Source organism: Vulpes vulpes, chromosome 12 (assembly GCF_048418805.1).
Source record: "Vulpes vulpes isolate BD-2025 chromosome 12, VulVul3, whole genome shotgun sequence".
Taxonomy (NCBI): Eukaryota; Metazoa; Chordata; class Mammalia; order Carnivora; family Canidae; genus Vulpes; species Vulpes vulpes.
Window position 1 is genome coordinate 169,433,112 of NC_132791.1, and position 25,134 is coordinate 169,458,245.

At 49.1% G+C, this 25,134-nt stretch overlaps 1 protein-coding gene across 3 annotated transcripts in view; it reads right to left on the reverse strand.

The window, feature by feature from the left end:
- Positions 1-25,134, reverse strand: part of ATP2C2 (ATPase secretory pathway Ca2+ transporting 2) — a 61,853-nt gene that overhangs the window by 33,416 nt on the left and 3,303 nt on the right. For 2 of the 3 annotated variants that reach the window (XM_072731408.1, XM_072731406.1), the window contains 5 exons: positions 8,787-8,897; positions 6,707-6,823; positions 2,352-2,441; positions 1,001-1,036; positions 834-895 (listed from right to left, as the gene is read on the reverse strand). In XM_072731408.1, the coding sequence (XP_072587509.1) occupies positions 834-895; positions 1,001-1,036; positions 2,352-2,354 (101 nt within the window). In that variant the 5' untranslated portion in view covers positions 2,355-2,441; positions 6,707-6,823; positions 8,787-8,897. Of the gene's footprint in view, positions 1-833; positions 896-1,000; positions 1,037-2,351; positions 2,442-6,706; positions 6,824-8,786; positions 8,898-11,848; positions 12,107-25,134 lie in introns of those variants that run through there. The other variant, XM_072731407.1, reaches the window with a different exon arrangement.

Below are 25,134 nucleotides of genomic sequence, written 5' to 3' on the forward strand. Positions count from 1 at the left end.
CAGGCCCCAAACACTTTCTCCTGTGTGTGTGTCATCTCCTCCCCAGGGGCGGCAGCCCCAGCAGCGGCTCTAAGCCTCAGCTGTCCCGGGAACGGCCCCCACGAGCCCCCACTGGCTATTTATGCTAAGAACATGAAGAGCTCACTTCCCCAGTAGCCCCAGCCACACTCAATTCCTCAGTGGTCCTGTGTGAGTAGTGGTGCTGTATTAGACAGCATGGATTACAGAACATTCCAGAAAGTTCTATCACACAGCACTGAGGTTTTGTCTTTCCTTCCTCCTTCTTAAACATCTTTGGTGAGGGCTGTGTGATAACAGGAGGCACCGTGGAAATGTCCGGGCAGGAAAGAGGCTGGCGGGGCGGCGGGGCACCTGGCTGGAGGTCATCCCTGTGTCATCTCACCCAGCAGCCCAGCGGCCTGGAGCCTTGGCCTGTTCTAGCCCCTCATCCTCTCATCCCCTCTCGGAGAATCTAATGCAACCTCTGAATGCCCTCCATAGGAAAAATGGGCACAGCATTGCACACCCTACCACGGGTTTTGTGGACCGCCTTCTTCCCAAAGCCATTCCCACCATCTGTGCACAGCCCCAGCCCAGGCTCCCTGATTAGACTCTGACGAGAGACTTGAGCCCAGAGAAGTAGAAGGACATGCCCAACGACACAGAGTAATCTGTTGGCAGGGCAGATGCCAGGTCTCCCAACCCCTGGAAAGACACGGTCCTCCTCCATCACACTACAAGAGACACAAATGTTGCCAAACTTTTGCCAAACTCATCAACCCATGGGCTCCTCCTCTGATGAACCAAAAAGTTCCAGGGAATCTCTGACTTACCAGTTACATTCAGGAGGAACCAGCTTGGTCAGCTCTTCCAGGGATTTCTCTGACCTGTACTCCTGGCAGGCAGGACATCAAACACGATAATCAAGACTGGGAACCCCACAGAGCCACCGGCACACCCAGGTCACCCTGACCAAGACCTCAGAAATGTAATTACACACCTGGATGAAGGCAACAGTGACCACGATCAGGACAGCCTAGAGAGCAAAGGGGGAAGGTGATATCAGCACCCAGCTGTCAAGTGAGTGGGTGAATGAGCCCATGGAAGGCGGGGCACAGCACCTCACCTTTCCAAATAAATTTCCTTTCTTCTTGCAAAACAGGCACAGACAAATTTCTGAAACAGATGAGCCCTCTCCCACCCACCCCCCTGAAAAAGAACAGAAAAATCATCCCAAATTCTGGCATCCACAGGTTCACGTTTTAGGGCACCCTTCTAGATTTTTCTGCATAGACGTAAACACAGGATCCTAGAGTACAGACATATTGTCTTATAAACCACCTTTGCACACAACATATTGTAAACAGCATTCCACATCAGAAGGTTTGGATGTAGCTTCCGCCTTTTCAACAAAGGAGCAAATGCCACTTTAGGGAAGGAGGTTTTTGTATTTTAAGAGAGCACATGACAGATAGAGGGAAGCAGGAATGACAGTCATCAAAAGGTGTTCAGTAGGAGCCAGATATGAGAGGTCATATATTGCATGATTTCATTTATATAAAATATCTACATGGGTCATAGAGGCAGAGAGCAGAGTGAGGGTTGCCAGGAGCTGGGAGATGGGTTGGGAGGGATGGAGAGGGGGAAAGAAGGGGGAAGGGGAGGGGGGATGGGAGGGTGGAGGGGAGAGAGGAAGGGAGGGGGATGGGGAGGGAGAAGAGGAGGGGTGATGGTAAGTGTGCGGGGAAGGCGTGGGAGATGGGAGGGGGAGGGGAAAGAGGAGGAGAAAGGGGAAGGGGATGGAGGTAGTGTTGGGGATAGGGAGGGGTCTCCTCTTAAGGCAAGGAAGTATTTTGGTACTAGCTAGAGGTGGTGGTTGCACATTATGAATGTGCCAAATGCCACCAGATTGTACACTTTTAAATGGCCAAATTTTTAAATCATGTGACTCTCACTTAAAATAAAAAAACCTCTTTTTAAAAAGGTGCTCAGTGGTTTCCTCTGGGTAATGGCTTACAAAGGCTTGCAAATGGTTTGCTCTTTGTTCCTCACGCACAGAGGGGATGCAGCAAATCCAACCCAGGGGTCATAGAAAAGGAATTCACTATAATAGCAAAGAACTAACTAGAAGCCACCCCAGTATCCACCAACAGTGATGGCAAAATGAACCAGCACACCTCCATGGGCGGCAGAGAAGGATGAGGATTTGCTTTCCTTTCTTTCTGCTGTACTCCCCACCCCCCCACCCCCCAGCCAAACTCATTTTCCTTGCATGCTGAAAGGGGCAAAGACTCCGCAAGCCCCTTGGCAGTGGGGGCTGGGACCCCGTGTCCCCCCCCCCTCCCACTCACCATGGCGATGCTGACTGCGTCCTCGTACTGCTTCGTGAGGACGCTCACCAAGGCGGATGCCAGGAGCAGCAGGATCAGGGGGTTCTTAAACTGCAGAGTGAACACAGGGCAGCAGGGTTGTGGTGGGGTCTCTTCTAGTTGGTCCCCATCACACAGCTCTTCCCTCAGAGCCAGGCTTCCAGGCTGGCACCAGCCACGTGACCCCAGGACTAGGGAGAAAGACCACCCCAGCCAATGGTTCTCTTCCACCCGAAATCCCACCCCTGCAGTTTCTTGGGGGTGGGGGGTGGGTGTCATCCAACACTGCCTGTCCAGATAGCAGCCCCAGCCCCGACTTGGAGTTCTTGGTCTCACCCTGCCATGTCTCCATGACACTCCAGGGCAGGACCTGGCCCCTCTGGTGGCTTGACAGCTCTGCTCCAGCATGGCCACTGGGCCCCCTTTGCCATGCCAGCTCCCCAATACCATGTGCCTCGATTACACCAACCTGCTCCTGTAACTGCCTTGGAGGGCTCCTATGATGTCCTTCCTGAGAAAACGGGCCCCATAGAAACTTCCCAAAAGGATTTTTACTTGGTTGCTTTATGTATCTATTCCCTCATTTCACAGATCTATTACATAGTAGCTCATGTTACAGATGATTGAAAGGAAACATAAACACAAACACACAAAAACAGAAGAGAGACGGGAGACCAAAGATCAGGATCAAGGTGGGACTTAACATATCAATATACAAGTCCTGTTTCAGTGGTTTAAAATGCAGCTGTGCATTTGGCTTTGAGCTTCCTAGCAGCCAAGGCAAAAAGAGAAATGTGATCAGATGTGTGATTCATGAAAAGAAGCACAACAGTGTTGTGCATGCAGGGATTTAGTGCCCCTTACTCCCCATCCCAGACTTGCTGTGCTTTATCTCCTCTGAATGAGGGACAGGACATTTTGTGGTCAGTTCACCAGCAGCCCTGAGTTAGCCACAGCATCTATTTTGAATTCTCAAGACTGAGCAACTTGAAGACATTTTGCTTTCTTAGCTACAATGTTTCTGTGATCATATCTGAAACTTGAAATGTGCAAAGTGAGGGGTAGGATTTTTAAAAAAAATTTTTTCAAAGATTTTATTTATTCATGAGAGACACACACACACACACACACACACAGAGAGAGAGAGAGAGAGAGAGAGAGGTGCAGAGACACAGGCAGAGGGAGAAGCAGGCTCCATGCAGGGAGCCTGGCATGGGACTCGATCCCGGGGGTAGGATTTATTCAGACACTGCTTTGAACAAATCAACTGTAAAAAGGTGTCTTTGAGGCCCGTGGGGAAAACTGACTGTGGACCTTGAACTGGACCAGGCCATGAAGTGACAATGGTATTGGTGGGACAAGAGTATTATTGTCACATCTGAAAGAAAAAGAGAGAGAGAGAAAGAGAAAGAGAAAAATGTCTTCTAATGATACATAGCAAAGTATAGATGGCAAAAGGATTCAATATCTAGAATTTGGAAATACTGCAAAGAAAAGAGAGGAATAAAAGTGGGTCAAAAGGATTGATAATTATTGAAGAAAGATAATGGGTATGTGGGGGTCATTATATTATTTATTCTTTCTACTTATGCATATATTTGTAAAAGATTTTATTTATTTATTTGAGAGAGAGAGCAAGCACAAGCAGGGTAGAGGGCAGAGGGAGAGGGAGAAGCAGGCTCCCCAAGGAGCAGGGGCTCCGTCCCAGGACCCTGAGATCATGACCTGAGCCGAAGGCAGATGCTTAACTCACCGAGCCACTCGGAGGCCCCTTTACTTATGCATGTTTCTGAAATTTTCTCTAATGAAAAATCTAAAAAAAAAGAGGTTTTGGCCAGTGAAGTCCCAAGTTCGGTGCCGACCACCCCTGATGGTGGGACCCGGGGTGGGGGGGTCCCCGGGCAGCCCGCACAGGGAGGGGGCTGCACCCAGTGCTCCGGGCCACGCACTCACACTGCAGGGTGGCCGCACCCTTTCCTCGGAAATCCAGGGAGGATGGTGTCCAGGAGCAGGGGGACACGCGAGCTCCGGGAAGGGGGCCTGCCATAAACGACCAGAGCCTGAGGGCTTCCAACAATGTAGGCGGGTTCTCTCCCAGCTCCGGAGGCCGGAACCCCGTATGAAGGTGTTCCTGGGGCCATGCTGACTCCGGAGGCTCTGGCGGAGAATCCTTCCTGCCTCTTCCAGCTCCTGGTGGCGACCAGCCGTCCCCGGTGTTGCCTGGCTTGGGACACACCCCTGCTATCTCTGCCTCTGTTGTCACGTGGCCCTCTCCTTCCAAGGGTGTTCCATGTGTCTCCCCTCTTCTTATCAGGGACACCAGCCATTGGATTTAGGGCCACCCCAATGCAGTATGACCTCATCTGAACTAGTCACAACTGCAAAGACCTTATTTCCAAATAAGGTGCTATTCTCAGGTTCCAGGTAAACATGGGTTTGGGGGCACACTATTCAACCTAGCAGTACAGAGGGGAAGAACATCTCAGTCCAGTAGAGCCAAGAGGATTTCATTTCAGCCCCGAGCCCATCACAGACTTGCCATCCGGTTGGAGAGAAATGAGGTGAGGGATGTACAAACAGGGTTGAACATGCATCACGCACCAGGTACCTGGATTCTCCAGGCCACCTTCTGAAGCTCGGTTATCCTCACATGTGTCCGGCCTCTTCTGCCTCAGGACCTTTGCACTTCTCCCTCCTGCACATCCTTCCTCCAGACCCCCAATGGCTCTTTTCTTCATTTCATTCAGGTCTCTGCTCCAAGATCACCCCCTCTGGGCATCAGTCAAACGGCTCCCCCGACCATGCAGCCCAAAACAGAACGGCCATTTCCTAGCAGCTGTGCTGACTCATTTCTCCCCACCATGCTCACACACGCAGCTGTCTGTTTCCCAAAAGCAGGAAGTTGGTCTGGCTGCTGCTCTTTGCGCAGTGCCTGGTGCTGAAGGTTCCCTGCTCTAGGAAATGTAAGAGATATTTTTGCAAAGGCCCTGGCTGGTGTCTGTGGCAGTTTTAATAGGGCAGAGGCAGGAAGGAGGACGGTTGGGGAAATGGGAGAGCCTCCTGGTGGAAGGGGCACCGAGGGCAGGAACTGATCATCCCGGAGGCCCAGCGGCAGAAGGGAGGCCGTCCCCACTGCCTGTGTGGTCTGCTTCCCTGAACTCCAGCTGCCAGGAGCCACTGCTGCTTCCTTCCATCCTGGGATTCCGGGAAGCTTTCGGGCTGGCAAGAGCCACCTGTGCACCAAGAAGCTGATTTTGGTGCCAAATGCGTCAAAGAGTCACACCTCCCGGTGTGCTGAGACCTGACCAATGAGTGGATGACCGGCCCCCAGAGCAGAGCTTGAGGATGCTGCAAGGAGGGCTGTGACTGGCCCCTCAACCGACCAATCACGAAGCTTTAAACGCAGAGCCACTAGGAAGGCTGCTGAAGCCCAGGAACCACAGACCAAAGAGACAAGTGGCAGGGACAGGAGGGAGGCCAGGAGGGGAAACCGGGGCAGTCTGAATGACTTCAGGTATCTGGGTAGTCAGCCTGTTACCTGGGGCTTTCTGAATGGATACTGGGTAGGTGGTGGGGGTGCTGACTCCTAGACCAGAACTTGCAGCCATGTGCATTTCCAATTTTTCCCTCCTCTTCCCAGTGGCTTCCAGGCATCCGACTTGTGTGCCATCCATTCCGCATGGTGCCAGCACCAAGTGTAGAGGCCAAGAAGGGTGGGGGCTCTGGAGCCAGCTGCCTGGCTTCATTCCCTAGCTTGCCACTTACTGCCATGTGACATTAGGCTCCAGCTGCCAGACAGACTGTAAGACGGCCAGTTAATAGTGAATTTCAGATAAACAAGGAATTTTTTTGGTATAATTATGTCCCATGCAACATTTGGGACATACTTATACTAAAAAAAAAAAAACTCTATTTATCTGAAATTCACATTTCACAAGGCATTCTGCTTGTCATTTGCTAAATCTAGCAACCCTACACAGCCTGGGGGACATATTTCAACCTCTCTGTTTACCCTCCTTATCTCAAAATGAGGATTAAGAGGAGGATGAAGTCAATGCTTCCTTATTTACTGGATCAGTATGGTGCCCAGCATGTGAAAACCCCTCTATGAATGTAACAGCTATTGTTCGTGATCACGGCTGCCTGGGTAGTTAGTGATCTACTCATGGCCATCCCTCTTGTCTAAAACTAGCCTGAATGAGCATGAAACTTCCTAATCTTTGTAGTATACAGCCACCATGTTGGTCCAAGGACATCCCGCAACCAATATTTAAAGAATGAATGACCATTCCACCCTCTCTGGCTTACACCAGTTAATGTCAAGGAATGACACCTACCTGGACAAGATATTTCTTCCACACAGGCTCGGTATTATCAGCAACGAACTCATTCCAGCCATGGACCTGCCTTCGCTGCAACACCGAGAACTCGGACAGCCCATTTCGTAAGTCCACCTGGAAGGACACAGTTAAGCACAGACTCACCGATGGGTCCTGAAAGACCAGGGAGCCACTGCACAGAACTCCCACTTTGGAAAGCCAGCCACTTCCAAAATGGACAAGAAAATTCGGCTGGCCACAAAGGAGAAGGAACTTGTTCAAAGACCTCAAGCAAATAGGAACAGAGAGAGAAGGAAAACCCATAGTCCAGTTCTTTCTCAACTGGACTGCACTTCTGCCCTATAATTATAGCAGAAGAGACAACCCCAACCCTATATTTCAACAAGCTAGATTGTAGCAGGAATTCCAGAAAGGTAGAAACAGTTATATTTTCTTCTTTAAAAAAATAGGCCTTGGGGACCTAAAATGGTACAGCTGTGATACAGAACAGTATGGGGATTCCTAATTAAAAATAGAACGTGAATCATACATTCAACAATGGTGAAGATGGCAAATTTTACATTGTATGTTTTACCATAATTAAAAATTAAAAAGGAAAAATAAAAAAGGCCCCTCCGGGATCCCTGGGTGGCGCAGCGGTTTGGCGCCTGCCTTTGGCCCAGGGCCTGATCCTGGAGAACCGGGATCGAATCCCACATCGGGCTCCCAGCGCATGGAGCCTGCTTCTCCCTCTGCCTGTGTCTCTGCCTCTCTCTCTCTCTGTGTGACTATCATAAATAAAAAAAAAATAAATAAATAAAAATAAAAAAAAGGCCCCTCCTTAGAAGCAACAGCTAAAATTACTATATCATACATACATTGTGCCAGATATAATTTCAAGCTCTTTACAGAAACTATCATTAAATTGATAATTATGTAAGGTAACTTTGCTATTCTGGTTGCAGCAAAGGTGTCCTTGTTTTTAAAAAGTTGGCAACAAGAAAGCTGTACCTGGTGAAAGAGGTGACAGGGAAAGTTGAACGGATCTCTAGATTTCAATAAAGAAAACCAAGCATGTTTGGTAGACAAGGGAAGACATTTAGGTGAGGCAAGACTATTTCCTTCCCTTAATACTAATAAGGAGGACTTGAATTTAAACAGACTTTTGAATTATTCTCAAGAAAAGACTGGCATGATGGGGTGCCTGGGTGGTTCAGTTGGTTGAGCATCTGACTCTTGGTTTCAGCTCAGGTCATGATCTCAGGATGGTGAGATCGAGCCCTTTGTTGGGCTCTGTGCTGGGCATAGAGCCTGCTTGGGATTCTCTCTCTCCCTCTGTTCCTTCCCTCCCATTTGCACACCTTCTCTAAGAAAGGAAGGAAGGGAGAAAGGGAGGAAGGAAGGAAGAGAGAGAGAAAGAGAGAGAGAGAAAAGGCTGGCATGAAACACCAATTTCCCAACCGTCTTGAGATTGTGGCATAGGCCCCTTTATTGGTAGATTTTTATTTGCTTCCCCAAAGTGTGGTGGATTATGAGTAAACACACACACACATCACTATGTTTGCTCAGTGTTCTTCTAGTAAATTAAAAACAGAAGGCAAGCAATGTTCTTTAGCTTCAGAGAAGAGCTTCATGGAGGGAAGACAGTGTGTGTGTTTATGGCCTTGCACTGGAAGGCCAGGAAGTCAAATCCACTTGAGAAACATGTAAGAATTTGGTTTCAGTAATTGCAAACACCCCAGATTATAAATGAGGAAGTGTGTAAACCGTGGGTGATTAAAAGTTGGAGCTTTCATGTCAGACCACCTGGACTCAGGTCTCACTTGCTCCTTTGGAACCGTGGGGGTGAGTTACCATGTTCTCTGGGTCTCTGAGTAAGGAAAACAAGGATATGGAGATTCAGGAGGTGCCCATCCTCTGGCAAGGGCCCCATGACAGTTGGTTCCACTGACAACCATGATGATGATAGTTCACGTGGGATAGCGGAACAGTTCAACATCAGTAGCATTTTCTAGCAACGATGATATAAATTTGTGTTGCTTTCTTCTGAAGCTAAAAGCCTTCCCATACCGGCTTCAAAGGCAAATTCAATTCTTACATAAAACGCTTTGGCCAAATCCTCTCTGTGGCATTTGCTGGCCTCCTTCGGTGACAGAGCTACAACTGTTTTCTCTTTTTCGATGGCTTTCGATTCACATTGTCCGCCAATCTGTGAAAAAAGCAGGATTTCTGTTAAGCGAGTTGCAATTTTGTACTGCTGCGTTGTTTTCAGAGAATAACATACACAGAGAAGGTGCACATATCTTAAGTGTACAGCTCAAATTCTCACAAACTGACCCATACAGCCAGCCTCCAAATCAAGAAACAGAGATTAGCAGCCCCTAGAAGCAACTCGTGCTACCCACCCACCGGGAGAAGGGTGACGCCTGTCAGGATCTCAGTCACAATAGGTGAGTTGGGCTGGGTTTGAACCTTGTATAAGTGGTAACAAGCAATACCTACTCTCCCGTGCCTGCTTCCTTCCACTCAGCGGTGTCAGAGGTTCATGCATGACTTGCACGCAGGGATGGCTGCCTAATCTCCATGGCTGCACAGTATTCCACTGAAGGAGTCTATGCCAATTTATTTGTCCATTCTACTCTTGATGGATCTTTGGGTTGTTTCCAGTGGTCGGCTCCTACTGACGCATATTTTTTTTTTGCTATGTTTTAAAGATTTTATTTATTTGAGAGAGAGACAGCACAAGCAGGGAAAGGAGCAGAGGGAGAAGCAGGCTCCCCACTGAACAGGGATCCCGACGTGGGGCTCCATCCCAGGACCCTGAGATCATGGACCTGAGCTGAAGGCAGAGGCTTAACTGCCTGAGCCACCCAGGTGCCCCAGTTCATCTGTTTTTAAGCAAATTTATTGAACAGAACTGGAATGCACAGAAGTGCCAGAGCAGGGCAGTAACGAGCACATTTAGAATCCCCAATCTTGAACTTCCGGGATTCTCGGTCAAGTAAGTACAACACTGTAGGGAAGCCCCCTGGTGAGGATAAGTGCTATCACAGCCTGTTCTGTGTCATTTGCAATAACCCAAGGAAAGGTGGGGAACCCAGCTGAGTTCTGGGTATCTGGCCGGCCTGGGAAGCAGCCATATGAAAAGCCCGAAGGCCATGGGAAGACATGATAGCACAGAAGAGTTCAATCAGGAAAATGCTAGGTATTTTTGCAAAGTGATTCTTGGTATTCTGATCCCCCAGGACACGATAATCATCTTTTCCTTTTCCAGCAGGTTGTCGGGCACTGGGAAGGAGGAAGCAGAGGAAGGCAATGGCCAACCCCTTCCTTCAGCTAGAGTAGAGATGGCAAAGTCCCTTTGTCCTTCGTGCCAGCCACCCATCCCCAACAGGGTCTCCCAAATGCCTTGGTGCTGAGAAATGCTCTGCCAACCACATCCACTTCCTTGTCATTGCCCCTTGTGCCACAACCAGGAACCAAGCACAGCCGTGATCACATTCAACGGGTGCCCCCAATTTTCATGAGCTCTCCTAAGTCAGAATTTAAGAGAAACGTGCATCACAAAGTAAGACAGAATGTTTTTTTCTGTTTGTGCTTTTTTGTTTTGTTTTCTGTTCCTAAGCTCTGGTTTCATCACGCCAAATCAAGTACTCAGTTCCTGTTCATACCACCCATGGTTCTGGTCCTGTCCAGCTGGCCGTTCCAGGTCTTGCCATTTCTTTGTGGCCACGATCACACCCAACTCACTTTTGACAGAGCGTCTGAATGACCCCCAAAATCATAAGTCCAGTCCCCTGCCCCACCCCCACCCCCTACACATATACCATGCTTGAAACATTGGATAGATTTAACTGCTGTCAGGATGAAACCCATGGTTTTCTTTTTTATATTAATTATTTAATTAATTGCGCTTTTTAAAGATTTTATTTATTTATTCATGAGAGAGAGAGAGAGGCAGAGACAGGCAGAGGGAGAAGCAGACTCCATGCAGGGAGCCGGATGTGGGACTTGATCCCAGGTCTCCAGGATCACGCCCTGGGCTGAAGGTGGCGCTAAACCGCTGAGCCACCCAGGCTGCCCATTTAATTAATCGCTTTTAAAGATTTCATTTATTCATGAGAGACAGAGAGAGAGAGAGAGAGAGAGAGAGAGAGAGAGAGGCAGAGACACAGGCAGAGGGAGAAGAAGGCACCATTGCAGGGAGCCCAATGCGGGACTCAATCCTGGGACCCCAGGATCACACCCTGAGCAGAAGGCAGACGCTCAACCGCTGAGCCACCCAGGCATCCCCGAGCAACAGTTTTCAACAGGGCTACAGCAGACCCCACCTCACGTCCGCCCCCCAGCTAACTCTTAGGCCCACGAGTCCCAATGCTGCCTGTTGGGGGAGTCCTGTGTCCCCCAGGAATAGGCCGACCTCCTGCGGGGCACATTTATGTGCTTTAAATCGGGGGTTCTCAAGCAGGGGCAGCCTTGCACCCAGGGGACTTTGGCAATGTTCGGAGCCCTGTTTGGCCGTTACTGGGGGGCAGGGGTGCTGGCACCTGGTGGGCAGAGGCCGGGCACATTGCCAAGCATCCTACATGTATGGGGCGCGCAGAGTGTGACTGCACAAAGCCTCAGCAGTGCCGAGGGTGAGAAGCCCTGCGCCAGGCGTGGAAGCATTATTGCGTCCTGATGCCTTCCCAGGCCGATCCATCAGGCCGATCCGGCTTCTTAGCCTCTGCCTGCCGCCAGTGCGGCGGGGACCAGAGCCCGGCATCAGGGAGCAGGACGCCGATGGAAATGCGGACAGGCACGTGCCCTCCGCTCCACTGAACGGACGACTGGATGCGTGCTCACAGGCACAAGCCCTCAGTTTACCCTCACCCCCCCCCACCCCCCCGGGACACAGCCCAGCTCCGCTCGCCAGCATGTCATCTTGGGCATTGTGTCACCCTGGGCAAGTGACAACCTCTCTGATGATAATTCCCTCATCTGCAAAATGGGGATGATGCTGCCTCCCTCATCCTGCGTTTGTAGACTCAAGCGAGCACAGGTGTGTGCGGGGCTCCGTGGCGTCAGACCCGCCTTCTTTCCGGACACACATCAGAGGCTCAGGCGCTCACTTCTCTCATGCGCAACAGTGGAGCTTAGGACGGAGATGTCTACACTCACCGTCCCTACTTCCTGGCTGCCGGCTCCTTCTTAACCTACTTCTGCAGGCTCCCTCCAGGTTCCACGGCTGCTGGGCGGGTGTGGACTGGAACACCACTGGTCAGGGCTCACTATCTTGGCCCAAGGTTGTCGGTTTCAGGAAGCGGGGCCCTGGGATCTGGGGCTGAGCGTGTGGCCCCGAGGCCCCCACCCCCTGTGGGGAGGACCTCTGCCAGGGACGCTGACACGTGGCCAGCTTGCTCCCTCCGGAACACACACTCGGACGTGTGCCCACTGCCACTAGAGTGGCACATCCTGATTGAGGTCAGGCGCCCTCTGGAGCACCCTGGTCCTTGCTTCCCGTCAAACCTGCTGCGGGGGAGGGGGTACCACTTCTCCTTTATTCTCTTTTTTAAATTAAGATGAAATTCATGTGACATAAAATTAACATTTTTTAAAAAGATTTTATTTATTTATTCATGAGAGACACACAGAGAGGCAGGCAGAGACACAGGCAGAGGGAGAAGCAGGCTCCCTGCAGGGAGCCTGTCATGGGACTGGAGCCGGTCTTGGGACTCGATCCCGGGTCCCCAGGGTCACGCCCCGGGCCGAAGGCAGGCGCTAAACCACTGAGCCACCCAGGCATCCCTAAAATTAACCATCTTAAAGGGAACAGTTCTGTGACATTTAGTATATTTCCAATGTTATGCAGCCACTACCTCCACCTAATTCCAAGGCGTTTTCATTCGCCCAAAGACAGACCCCAGGTTCAGGATTGCTCACTCCCCTCTGCTCCCACAGCCCTTTGCTGCCACTGATCTGATTGATGTCTCCAGGGATTTACTTCTTCTGCATATTTTATATAAATAGAATCATATACGATCTTCTGTGGTCCCCACGTGACCTCCCAAGTATTGTTTGCCCACGGTAAAAAGACCCACACTGCCTGCCAGGCCTGGTGATGATGTGGGGCCTTCCTAACCCCTTAGGAAATGGTCTAGAACCTAAGGACTTAGGAGTGTTCTTAGAGTGTTTTCACAAGCAATGATAGCTCAGAGCTGATATTTAACCTACTGGTGGCTTCCAGAGGAGCCACCAAGGGCAAACAAGACATTCGTTGAAAGATGAGTTGGCTAACAAAGTGAGCTGGGAGCTCACTGCAGGGCAAGTGCTCACGTGGCACCTAACAGGTGAGCCAGCCTCCCCTGAGCCAGAAGCCAGGCTTTCTTCAAAGCCTTCCTGTCCGGCTTGAGGGGTTCAGTTCATTGCAAACACTTACAGAGTCAGATCCCAGTGCCTGCTCTCCTGTTTAAAAGGCGTAGACATTTATTTCTGCAAGATATTTGTCTAAAATCTCCCCCATGTCTCCATTTCCCTCTCTGAAAAGCGAAGGTTTTAATAGCAGAGACTCATAAGGTTCCAAGGGGCGTGGTAATAGAAATCAGACATGGAACCCGGGGGGTAGCATCTGGCCCCTGGGAAGCATAAGTGAACATAAACAGTGGGGGCTTGCCCAATACTGCACGGGACACACGTATACTAGAACATGACTCTATCAGAAATTCACACGCAACCAAGTATCTGTGCCAATCTGGCAACACTGGGAAGGAATAAGCCGAGAGATCCAAGTGGCGACATCATGATGGGGACACCCCGCTCTATAAAGGAGACAGGCAGGGGTGCAATTCAGAGCAGGGGTGGGGCTCAGAAATCATGAGAAAACTGGCCTTGAAGAAGGTATAGGAGTGAGTTCCCTGGGGGCACAGAGGGGACCTGCTTGGCTCCAGAAAATGCAGGAGGGCTCTAAGCAGAGTAAATGGTCCATTTGGGGAACTCTAAGTACCCTGAAGTAGTGATGGAGCCAGAGAAGAAGCCAAATCAGCCCTGACTCTTCAAGAATTTTGTAGTATGGGTAGATGCAGTCATTGGGATCAAGGCACTCAGAAAGGAACAATGTAAAGGTCACAGTAACCCAAGAACAATCTGGCTGCAGGGTCATTAAGGAGATGACATTTGAGAGGAGAAGGAAATGACCCAACTCAATGCAAATGCTTCCTTCTTTCCCAGACTTTTCTAACAGTCTCTCCTAAGGTATGTATCTGGGAGTTACCGGGTTCTGCTTTAGCCTGGTGGTTCTCAGTGGGTGGTCTCAGGCCAGCATCACCTGGAATGTGTTAGAAAGGCAGATTCTCAGGCCCTACCTTGGATCTAATGGATCAGAAGCTCTGGGCATGGACTTTGCAATCTATGCTTTAACAACTTCTCCAGGGTACTGTGATGCACTCCAAAGTTGAAGAATCACTGGGGTCTTGTAAAAATACATTGCCATGGCCTATCCCCAGGCCAACCAAGGAGTGGGGCTCAGCTAGCAGAAGTCCTAAAAGCCCCAGGTGATTCTAATATGCAGCCAGAGCCAATCCGAGGATGCCCATAGGAGATCCTATGGGGTCTTGGTCTTAGGGGGCCACCATCTTGGAGAGAAAGGGCCATGGCCAATGGACCAAGCCCCAAGCTGTGAGTGCTGGGCTGGGAGAGCTGTGGAGTCAGTCCAAGCAGGAAGTGTTCCTTCTGCTTCCTAGGGGAGGGGTGAGGATGAGACCTGAGGCAGCAGGTGCCCCCATGTCCTTCTAGATGTTGGGCAGACAAGAGAAAGAGATGCCCAATGAAGAGATGGCTGAGAACAGCTAATAGGTCATAATCAGGATAAAATGTCACAACCCTAGCAACATGTAATGCAATGATACAAGAGACAGAACATCTAACATTTTGATATCAGAGATCTTGTATAGCATTTGACACCTACAAGCTCATTAAATCATCCCTGCAACTCTTTGAGATGGAGGCAGTCTTCATCCCCATCCCACAGATGAAGAGAAATGGCTGAACTGGCTGCCTCCTGGACCGGCACTTGTCACTGCTCCATAAAACATGAGAAAACATCTAGGGGGGAATTGTGCTGAGCAGAAGGCAGAAGGAAGAAAGCACAGAGAGAAACATGACTTTCTGGAAACTCTGAGGGGAGTAGGGGAAGAGGCTGGTGGGAGCGGGGAGGAGAAGATGAACCTGAATGATGCCAAGAGATGTCCCTGTCCTGATCCCTGAAGCCTGTGACCACATGACCTCACATGGCAAAGGGGACCCTGCAGGGGTCATTAAGTTGAGGTCTTGAGCTGGGGAGGTGATCCCGGATGATCCAGGAGGGCCCTGTGTGCTCACAGGGTCCTTGTAAGGAGGAGGCAGGGGGTGGAGAGGGGATGTGAAAACAGAACAGAGTGGGGAGTAAGAGGATTCCTGGCTTTGAAGGCAGAGGAAGGGCCACAGGGAAGGAATGTGGACCACCCTCGGAAGCTGGAAGGAGGTCAGGACACAGATTCATCCTGGAGTCCCCAGAGGGAGTGCGGCCCTGCCCACACCCTGATTTTAACCCAGGGAGACCTGTGTCACACCTCTGACCTCCACAGCTGTGAGACAATGAGTTTGTGTTGTTTTCCACCACCAGGTTCAGGGTCATTTGTTGCAGCAGCCAAAAGAGACTGACACACCACCCATCATGGGCCCTGCAAGGAACTCATCCTCTGAGCTCCCAGACTCCCCATCCTCCCTATGCCAGCACACCTGGGTCCACCTGTCCACATCCAGCACTGGACCAGCAGACTGGTGGGGGAGCAGCTGCTCATATCCAGCATACACCCCAGTGCCCAGTACAGCACTGCAAATAAAAGGTGCTCAAAAATGTTTGTGGGAGGGAGAGAAGCAGGGAGGGAAGAAGGAGCTGCCCGGAAGGTCTCCATACCCCTGGGTGCCAGGAGCTATGCCAGGACCAAGACCGGAGGGAGGGCTGCCAAGGACAAGAGCCTATGCAGACAGCTGCAGGGGCAGTGGCTGGAAGGTACAGCCACACGTTACAGAATGTGGTGCTTCCAATGCGACAGGCTTCCCCTTGGTGGTGGCCGAGCCAATGCCCTGTGCCGTGGCCACTGTAACCAGCCTGAGTCTGATCCTGAGCCTCCTCTCTTCAAACGATCCCTTGTTGGGCCCCTCATCCACTCCCCAACTTTTCATGGTGTGCAAGAACCCAGGCCTGGCACCGCAGGAAGGCAGACACAGCCCTCATCCTAAATGGAGGAGTTACACGAGTTTGCTTAAAAGCATAATCAGGACAATTAGGAGGAAGAGAAACCCTATATAAAAGTACTAGAAAAAATCACAGACCACTTTTTTTTTTATCTTAGCATAAAAGGACTTTCTGAGCACAAGACAAAGGCAGATGCCCATGAAGGAAAAAACTGATAGTCATGCTGTAACAGTGGGGCTGAAAAAAAAAAAAACAAAAACAAAACAAAAAAAAAACAGTGGGGCTGTCTTCTGGAAAATGCACTGCAAAGTCTGAGGACAAACACCACGCTGGCGACAGCACCTGCGATTCCCCACCCAAATGCAGAGCTCTGACTCATGAAGAAGCAGAAGACCACCAGCTCCTGTTTTTTTTTTTTTTTTTTAAAAAGGACAAAGGATATGACCTAAGAGTTCACAGAAAGGAGGTGATAAATAACTCTGAAATGTAAAAAGACAGTCAAACTCACTGAAAACCAGGGTGTGTCCGAAAAAAGGCGCAAGTGTGCCAGCATTCACCTCTTAGGGTAGGTTCAAGAAATCTGTAGCAGGTAGTGCCAGGGGAACACAGCTTTCTGAAGGCAATTTGGCAGTATCAGAGTCTAAGACTGACCAGTTCTAGCAATTTCTTTTTCAGACTTATTCACTGCAGGATAGTACCTGTTCAAAGTCATCTGCGGCACTATTGTGTACAACAGTTAACTACTAGAAACCCCCGTGTCCCTGAATAAAGGACCAGTGAGGTTAATCGTGGTACCACTGTAACATGAATGCTGCCATTAAAAGCAGGCTGTGAGAGCTTTTTATTTACCCGTATGGAAAATACTAAACATGGGGATCCCTGGGTGGCGCAGCGGTTTGGCGCCTGCCTTTGGCCCAGGGCGCGATCCTGGAGACCCGGGATCGAATCCCACATCGGGCTCCCGGTGCATGGAGCCTGCTTCTCCCTCTGCCTGTGTCTCTGCCTCTCTCTCTCTCTATCATGAATAAATAAAAATTAAAAAAAAAAGAAAGAAAATACTAAACATGAATTGAAGTATAACCCACAGATGGTCGTGTGCACAAACGGTTAAGTGTGCAGCTGGATGCCTGCTTGCATACGTGTCACCTGAGCAACCCCCACGCCGATGCAGTGGAGGACCTCTCTAGCAACCGGAAGGCTGCCCCGTGTCCACTCTCCGTGGGCAGCCCTTGAAAGATGAGCAACATTTGGACTTCTGTCGACGTGGATGTGTTCTATTTTAGAAAGTCATATAATATAGACGAATATAAATCATACAGATGTCCTTCTGTGTCTGTCTCCTCTTGCCAACATTACCGCAGCGAGATTCACCTGTGTCGCTCCAAGAGCGATGGGGATTAAAAACTATAATTCATCCTCTTTTGTTGCTCTGTTGCATTTCAAGTATTCCGCTGACCAGATATGCCACAGTTCACTTAACTATTTGCATCAGGGTGGGCGTTTGAGTCGTGTCTGGTTTGGCTTATTACACATAACACTTCCACCAACGGGTGTGTGCGGGTCTTTTAGCGAGTGCAAGCCCTCATGTCTCCTGGGTGGAATGCTGGGTCCTAGGCACCCAGGCCTTGCGTGATGCTGGACACCGTCAGTGTCCCGTTAATGAGAGAAAGAGCAAAGGTGCACAATACTGTGAGTACTAAGTTAGCCTACAGATAACGAAAAGGGAAAGGAAACCAGGGCCATTGCCTTTGGGCCTGGGGAGGGGGTGGCTGGAAGACAGAGGCTACCAGAGACTCCTAAGGAAGTACTCCTTTTTGTACTTCCTTGAATCTTGAGTCACCAGCATTGAATTGCTGATTCAAAGGCAGAAAAGCAGCCCAAACCTGGGGGCAGAGCCTGTCAGGAGGGGAGGGGGCTTCCAGCTGGAAGGACTGCTGGAGAATCCAAGATCAAGCAGACACTCAGGCAGGTGGGGAGGATAAGCCAGCAAAGGGAGGCTCTGTGGGGAGGAGCGAGGCCTGTCACCCCACAGGGCCTGCCCAGCATTCTTTAATGTTAAGGGGAAACAACCCCAAATGAACAAACTGGGCAGAGGGAGCGCTGCCTGGCCCACGACTCACTGATCTGGGCTCTCTTCTCCTTCTCCCAGCTACCAGCTGTGCAGCCCTCGGCCAGGCCCTTGACTTCTCTGAGGCCGTCTTCTCCTCTGTAAGACGGGAGTCATGATATCCCCACATGCTGGATCGCGGAGGCAGGGTTGTTCAATTCCAGCCTCAGGTCAGCATGGGTTCCAGATGTGTCTTCTGGTCACTGAAATTCTATCTAGGCAGCGTTTGTGATCCACGTGTATGTGTGTGTACTGGTGGTGTGATCCCACACAACAAAGTACTACCAATAGGACGGAATGAGACACACGGAGTACATGTCTCTTGCAGGGAGGGCCAGGGTCGTCAGGGGCCCAATGAAGAGACGCCCAAGCCAGGTGGTGGCCAATGTGACCGGGGACCACCAGGAAGGCGAGGAGACTGAGTACCGGCAGGGCAATTATGCAGTAAGTAAACGCAGTGCCACTCTCACTGGTAAAGAGAGGAATGGATATAAAAAGCTGGCACCAACCTTGTGGTATTCCCTGGATCGGATGGAATCGATGCATATTTATATACAGTACACACACACACACACACACACACACACACACACACATATACATGTACACACCCCCAGGAGGGCCCAGCAGCCACAATACTGCAGGAGCATGAGGACACCTGGCATCAGACCTCGATTTCCACTCCCGTTCTTCTACTAAAAGGAGCCAAGAATCCCAAGAGAAATGGCTGCTTGCGGGTTGGGGGTGGGGAAACGATCACAGGAGCCAGGACTTTTCTTGTGACACCAGAAAGTGGGGAAAGACTCAAAGAGCAATGGCAAGAACATCCAGGGGACACAGCGGGCACCATGCAGAAGCTCCTATTGGCCAGATCTGGGACAGCAAAATAAAAACGGTGCTAACAAATGCGGGCACACTTGTTAAAACAGGAACTCATGATGAGTCCATGCGAATATGAATGAATGAATGAGCACGCAGAGGAGCAGCTCTCCTTCCCAGAGCACCGAGGAATAAAGGAGGGAGGGATGGAAGCAGAAGATCAGCAAGCCTTGTACGTAATCCCTCCGGACAGGAACCATCCACAGATGCGAGAACCAGAGTGAAAAGGTATAAAAGGATATCGACGCAGCCTCCACACGAGGCTCCGTGAAATGCTTACTAATTACGGCGGGGAGATCAGGGACTTTATGGAAGAGAAAGCTGCCCCGGAGGGGTTGGGAGAAATCCAGTACACACTGGCTGACCGGGGTCCCCGTTCCTGGGATGGCTGTGTGAACCCGGGCAAGCCGCTTCACTCCCCAAACCTCAAGTTTCTGCAGGGATTTTTGTAGACGACTCAAAATAACATGGCACACCCAGAGATGTTCACTGGAACATCCTTCTGAAAATTGAAAAAAAAAAAAGGAAACCCTTTAAGTGCCCATCAGTAGGGGGTGGGTGACACGGAAACCCCTATGTAGCCACTGAAGAATGTTCTGGATCTGTATATACTGTCAGGGGCACAGAGAGGCTAGAGGGGGGTTGCAGCAGATGGTGCGCACAGTATGATTTTATGTCTGTTGGGTTTGTTTTTTTTTTAAGAGACACTACGTAATCGTATATAAATAATAATTACTGAGTTTGGGGACTGCCCTAAATGCTTTATGCCACCTGAATCATTCCATTCCACAACAGATGGCTGCAGTGAATATCCCGTCGTACAGAAAACTAAGGAGTGTGCTCGGAGTCTGACGGCTGGCAAGTGCAGAACAGAATTTGCATGCAGGTAGCCCGGGCACCTGGACGTCAGTGCTCTTAACCGCAGGCTCTTGGGAACTGCAGAGCAATAGGGCCGGGAACGCCCGGGCAAACAGTTCTGATTATTGCACACTGATTACATACAAACAGTACCTCCCTCCACCCCCCACCGAGGAGGAAAGTGGGAGCAAACAAGCGCCAGGTGGAGGAGGAACCTCATATTGTGCACATTTTTATTGTGGTTTATGAAAAAAAAAGTTTAGAAAGGAAAAAGGGAGGGAAGGGAAGGAAAGAAAAATAGGTATAGTTTCTGGTTCATGAGAGACAAAAAATAGCAGCTAATATTAGCGTATTTCAATGACTAAGGAAGGCAAAACTATCACTTGCATTTCAGTGCTGGAATGTGGGGGAGGGAGAGACGGCTGCAGTAAGGGGATTCCTGAACCTGGAGGCTGAGACTCTGCAGAATCCCCTGGGCATCAGGTACCTCCCTGATCAGAGGAGGGAGGCCAGCTTGGCTTGGGGGAAATCTGTAGTAGCTTGAGCCCAAGTCTCAGTGCGCCAAAGCCCCGCTGCCTCTTCCAGGAAGTCTCCCTGGATTGCTCCCAGAACGCAGCAGTAAAGTCCCCACCACTCCGCTACACACAGGCTGTGCCCAGCTCCTGTCTTACATGTGCTTTCCTTCATGGGACTTATCTCAGTTTGTAATTATATACACACTACTATAATTATTTGAGAACTTTATCTGTCTACCCCACAAGACCATAAGCTCCACTTGGTAGAGTCAGTGTTTGGCTCCCTGTGTTGTCTCCAGTGCCTCCAAAAGGGTCTGGCAAATGGGCGAATGGCTGTCCAAAGAATGGAGACGCTAACTGTGCAGAGTTTCTCAAACTCAAGGTAGCAGCAGACCCACTAGAGGGTTTAAGACTCAGATTGCTGGGATCCCTGGGTGGCGCAGTGGTTTGGCGCTTGCCTTTGGCCCAGGGCGCGATCCTGGAGACCCAGGATCGAATCCCACATCAGGCTCCCGGTGCATGGAGCCTGTTTCTCCCTCTGCCTATGTCTCTGCCTCTCTTTCTGTCTCTCTGTGACTATCATAAAAAAAAAAAAAAGAAACAACAACAACAAAAAACTTAGCAAGTGTTTAAAAAAAAAAAAAAAGACTCAGATTGCTGGGACCAGACTGCATCTGGAGAACAGCTGATCTACAGAAATAATGGACAACAGTATGGGACAGTCAGAAGAATGGTCTGCGAGGGGGCTGAAAAGGGGAGACCGAGCAGTAAGAACTTGTTAGCGTGTCTATTGACTCCAGCCCCACGGGCATGCTCAGAAGGGTGCGTGCTTCATGTCAGGCTCTGCTGTCATCTTCTTGAAATTTTTGGTCATTCCCCCCACCCCTTCCCCATTTTCCATTTGCACTGGGCCTTGCACATGGTGTAGCTGGTCCAGCCTCCACCACTGAGCTCTTCTCTGGGCACAGGGCCACATGCTCGGCCCAAGTCAGACAGCAAGACAGTGAAGATTCTTTTTTTCTTTTTAAAATATTTTATTTATTCATGAGAGACAGAGAGAGGCAGAGACACAGGCAGAGGGAGAAGCAGGCTCCATGCAGGGAGCCCAAGGCTGGACCCAGGATCATGCCCTGAGCCAAAGGCAGGCACTAACTGCTGAGCCACCCAGGTGTTCCAACAGTGACAATTCTTCATCAAAATTACTGTCGCTTTTGAAACAAAGCATCGTATGAATAGTTTTAATAAAAATTACCACTTTTGGGGGGCACCTGGGTTGCTCAGCGGTTGAGCATTTGGCTTAGGCTCAGGTTGTGATCCTGGAGTCCTGGGACCAAGTCACATATCGGGGTCCCTGTGAGGGGACCTCTGCTTATGTCTCTGGCCTCTCTCTCTGTGTCTTTCATGAATAAATCAAAAATCTTTTTTAAAAAATGATCACTTTTTGGACTAGGCATATGTAAAAATGTTTTAAACAATTCTCATTTATCCTTTTTAAATGACCACATTCACCAAAGAAAGGCATATTCATGAGCAAAGAAGTGTGCTGAGCATTTGCACACATCACCTAATCTAATCAGCTTCATAGAAAAGCTAGTGAAAGGCACTGATGAGGCACCTAGATGAGAAAGGGAATCCAACACTATATCATTGATTCTCACAACGAATGTCTCCACTTTCAGGCAAGGGCATTTGAAAGTGGAGAGATTAAGTAAATATGCTTAACTTCTCATTTCCATAAATAATGGACCCCAGGCTGGAAGTCTCACCTTCTGGTCCCAGTCCAAGCCCTAACCAAGATCTCCTGGTTGGGACTGGTCTCCTGGGCCAGGATTCTTTCCCCTTTCCACAAGGAACCCCATGTTCAGTCTTGCTGGAGAAGCGAAGATAAGAAGTGCCTGAGGAGTATATGGTATAATCCTGGGGTGAGCTGTGAAATAACCAGATCTAATTAACATGGTGGTTTGGTTTTAATGGTTTGAAACATAAAGAATGATTATATGGAGTGCCTGGCTTTGTTCTAGAGGTTTTAAGTCTTCCTTTCCCCCAGGGACTCTGAAATCATGAATCCTGAGCACTTCTTCCCAACTGTGTACTTGAGTTACAGGCTGGGCAAACACTTTGCTGGGCTCTGTTTCCTACCAATGGGAAGATCAGTGGGAAGATGATGGAGCTAGAAGAACACAGTCCGTCCATACGCTACCTAGAGACTTAGGGCAGAGGGTAAAGTTTGTAACCCAGCTTCAAGAGTGTCTATAACCTCAACAGAAGATTATGTATTTTCCCATTATGGCCCACAGCCCCTACCTACCAATACCCTTCAAGTTTCTATAAGGAACATAATGTTATAGGCCAAATTGTGCCTCTCCAAAATTCATATGTTGAAGTCCTAACCCCTAGTACCTCAGAATATGACTGTGTCTGGAGGTAAGCCCTTCAAAGAGGTGATTAAGTAAAAATGAAATGATTAGGATGGGCCTTAATCCAATATGACTGGTATCTTAGTAAGAGGAGGGCATTTGGACACATACACACAGAAGAGGATGACATGAAGGCAGAGGGAGAGGACAGCCATCTCCGAACCTTCTAATCCCTTCCCTTGAGGGGATCTGGGGAGTCAGGATCAACTGCCCTTAACAACAAAGCTCATGACATTAGGATTTGGGGCAGGGTTTCTTGGCATCTTTGGACATATTCTCAAGAGCCTACAGTTCTCTAAGAGCTTCTGAACTCTATGTGTCTCAATGATTACCCTAATTAATACAGACCCTTTGGGGCCACTTGATAACAAAGCACTATGACATGACTCTAGTGCCCACATGTGCCTCTGTGACAACAAACACATGACAGCCTGCAGGGATGAAAGCTCCTCAGTGGCTCAGAGTGGAAGAACCGGTGGGAGATAGAACCATCACACAATACATGGTACTGACTAGTCAACTAGAAAGTATCAAACCACTGAGTAGTGTAATCACATTGTAAGCGGGGCCTGACCTGAATCCAGTCTGTGAACACAGCTACTTGCCATAGTATGATAATCAATACCAAGTGAAGAATATTTTTCCCCACAATGCCTGACACTCACCTTATATTCCAGTGCGTGAGCAATTCTACAGTTACCCAGTGACAGCCTTGAAAACTGACATTCACAGGTTGTTTGCTGCCCCTTGTGCTTAAGAGGCCAGTTATCCTAAAGTTGCAAACAGACTCGTGACATATTTAAATACCATTTTGTACACATACACATAATTAGACATTCTCAGCACGTGCATTATCAAAATCAGAATTCTAAAGGAGTCTACATGAAGACTAGAATTCAAGAGTAAATGAAAACAGTAAGAAAAAGATAACTATCAAGCAGATTAAGCACCGGTGTGGTTCTGCTTTCTAGGTGACTGGGCTCATGTAAGAAGCTATTCCTTTCCACCATTGTGGTGGGCAGTCTCTGCCCCCAAACCAGCCTTGCTTCTTGGCATTCACACCCTTGTGTAATTTAAATCCACCCCTGCCCCACCTCAAGCATGGGCTAGACCTAGAGTTACTTTTTTTTTTTTAATTTTATTAAATCATCTCTACACCCAATGTGGGGGCTCAAACTCATGATGCTGAGGTAAAGAGTTGCACGTTCTACTGACTGAGCCAGCCAGGTGCCCCTAGACTCACTTATAATGAAGAGAACATGGCAGAAGTGATAAGATGTCACTTCCAAGGTTGGGTTATAAAAGGCCTATGGCTTCTAGGCTTTTATGGATGCTTTCCTAATCTCTCTTGGACCATTCACTCTTGGGAAAGCCAGCTGCTGAGCCATGAAGCAGCTCTGTAGACAGGCCCATACAGTAAGGGTGCAAGGCCTGCAAATAATCCGGGAAGTGAATCCTTCCCCCTTCCACACCGTGAGCTTTCAGATGAGATCACAACCCCAGCCAACAGCTGGATGACCACCTCATAAGAGATCAGATCCAGGAGCACCCGGCTGAGTTGCACCCAGATTTCTTACCAACAGAAACCATGAGATGATCATTTGTTCTTTTAAGCTACTGCATTTTGGAGTCATTTGTTACACAGCAATAGACAACCAACACAATCATTCAACATCAGGGGCTAAGCTAAAAAAAAAAAAAAATGACTAGCCATGTCAAAATTCAATTGCTACATTTGTACTTTATGATTTTATTATAAACTTAGTTTGACTTTTCTGATTTGTGCTACACACACAGAGCTACATTTATTTCAAGTTTTACGCTTATACTTAAGTCACCTTTTGATACAAATAATTTAAGAATACATCACTTCAAGAAGTAGTCCTATCTTGCTATATTTTAAGAAACACTAATGATGTGTGTGTGTGTGTGTGTGTGTGTGTGTTTGTGTGTAAGAAGTCTCTCCTGTACACTGTCTTCCTGCAATCCAGGTGTGATCTCTTCAAAATGCAAATCAGATCATGTCTGTTTTGTTTATTGCATTCTTAATGTTTGGCACATCTGTGAATAAGGGAATGACTGTCATATCCTGATTTAAACCCCCTGATAGATCCCTGCTACTCTAGGGATAAAGCCCAAATTCTTCATGGCAGCCCAGAGGCTTTTTGTGGTTCACCTCTGCAACTTCATCCCTCTCACACCAACTCCTACCCCTCACTCCCTCTGCCCAGAACCGCTATGACTTCTGTCTCTCTCCCAGCACACTCCTGATCTTTACCATTCTCAGGAATCTTAAACACTCCTCCCCCTCCCAGCTGCTGCACACCTGCCATTAAAGAGTCAGCTGTGCTCTAAAGTTTGGTACCCATCGCTGCCCACCAGGAGAGCAGGGAGATCTTCTGAGCCCCCATCCCTGGCATGCAGCACTGGCCTGACACACAGTAGAGGCACTGTAA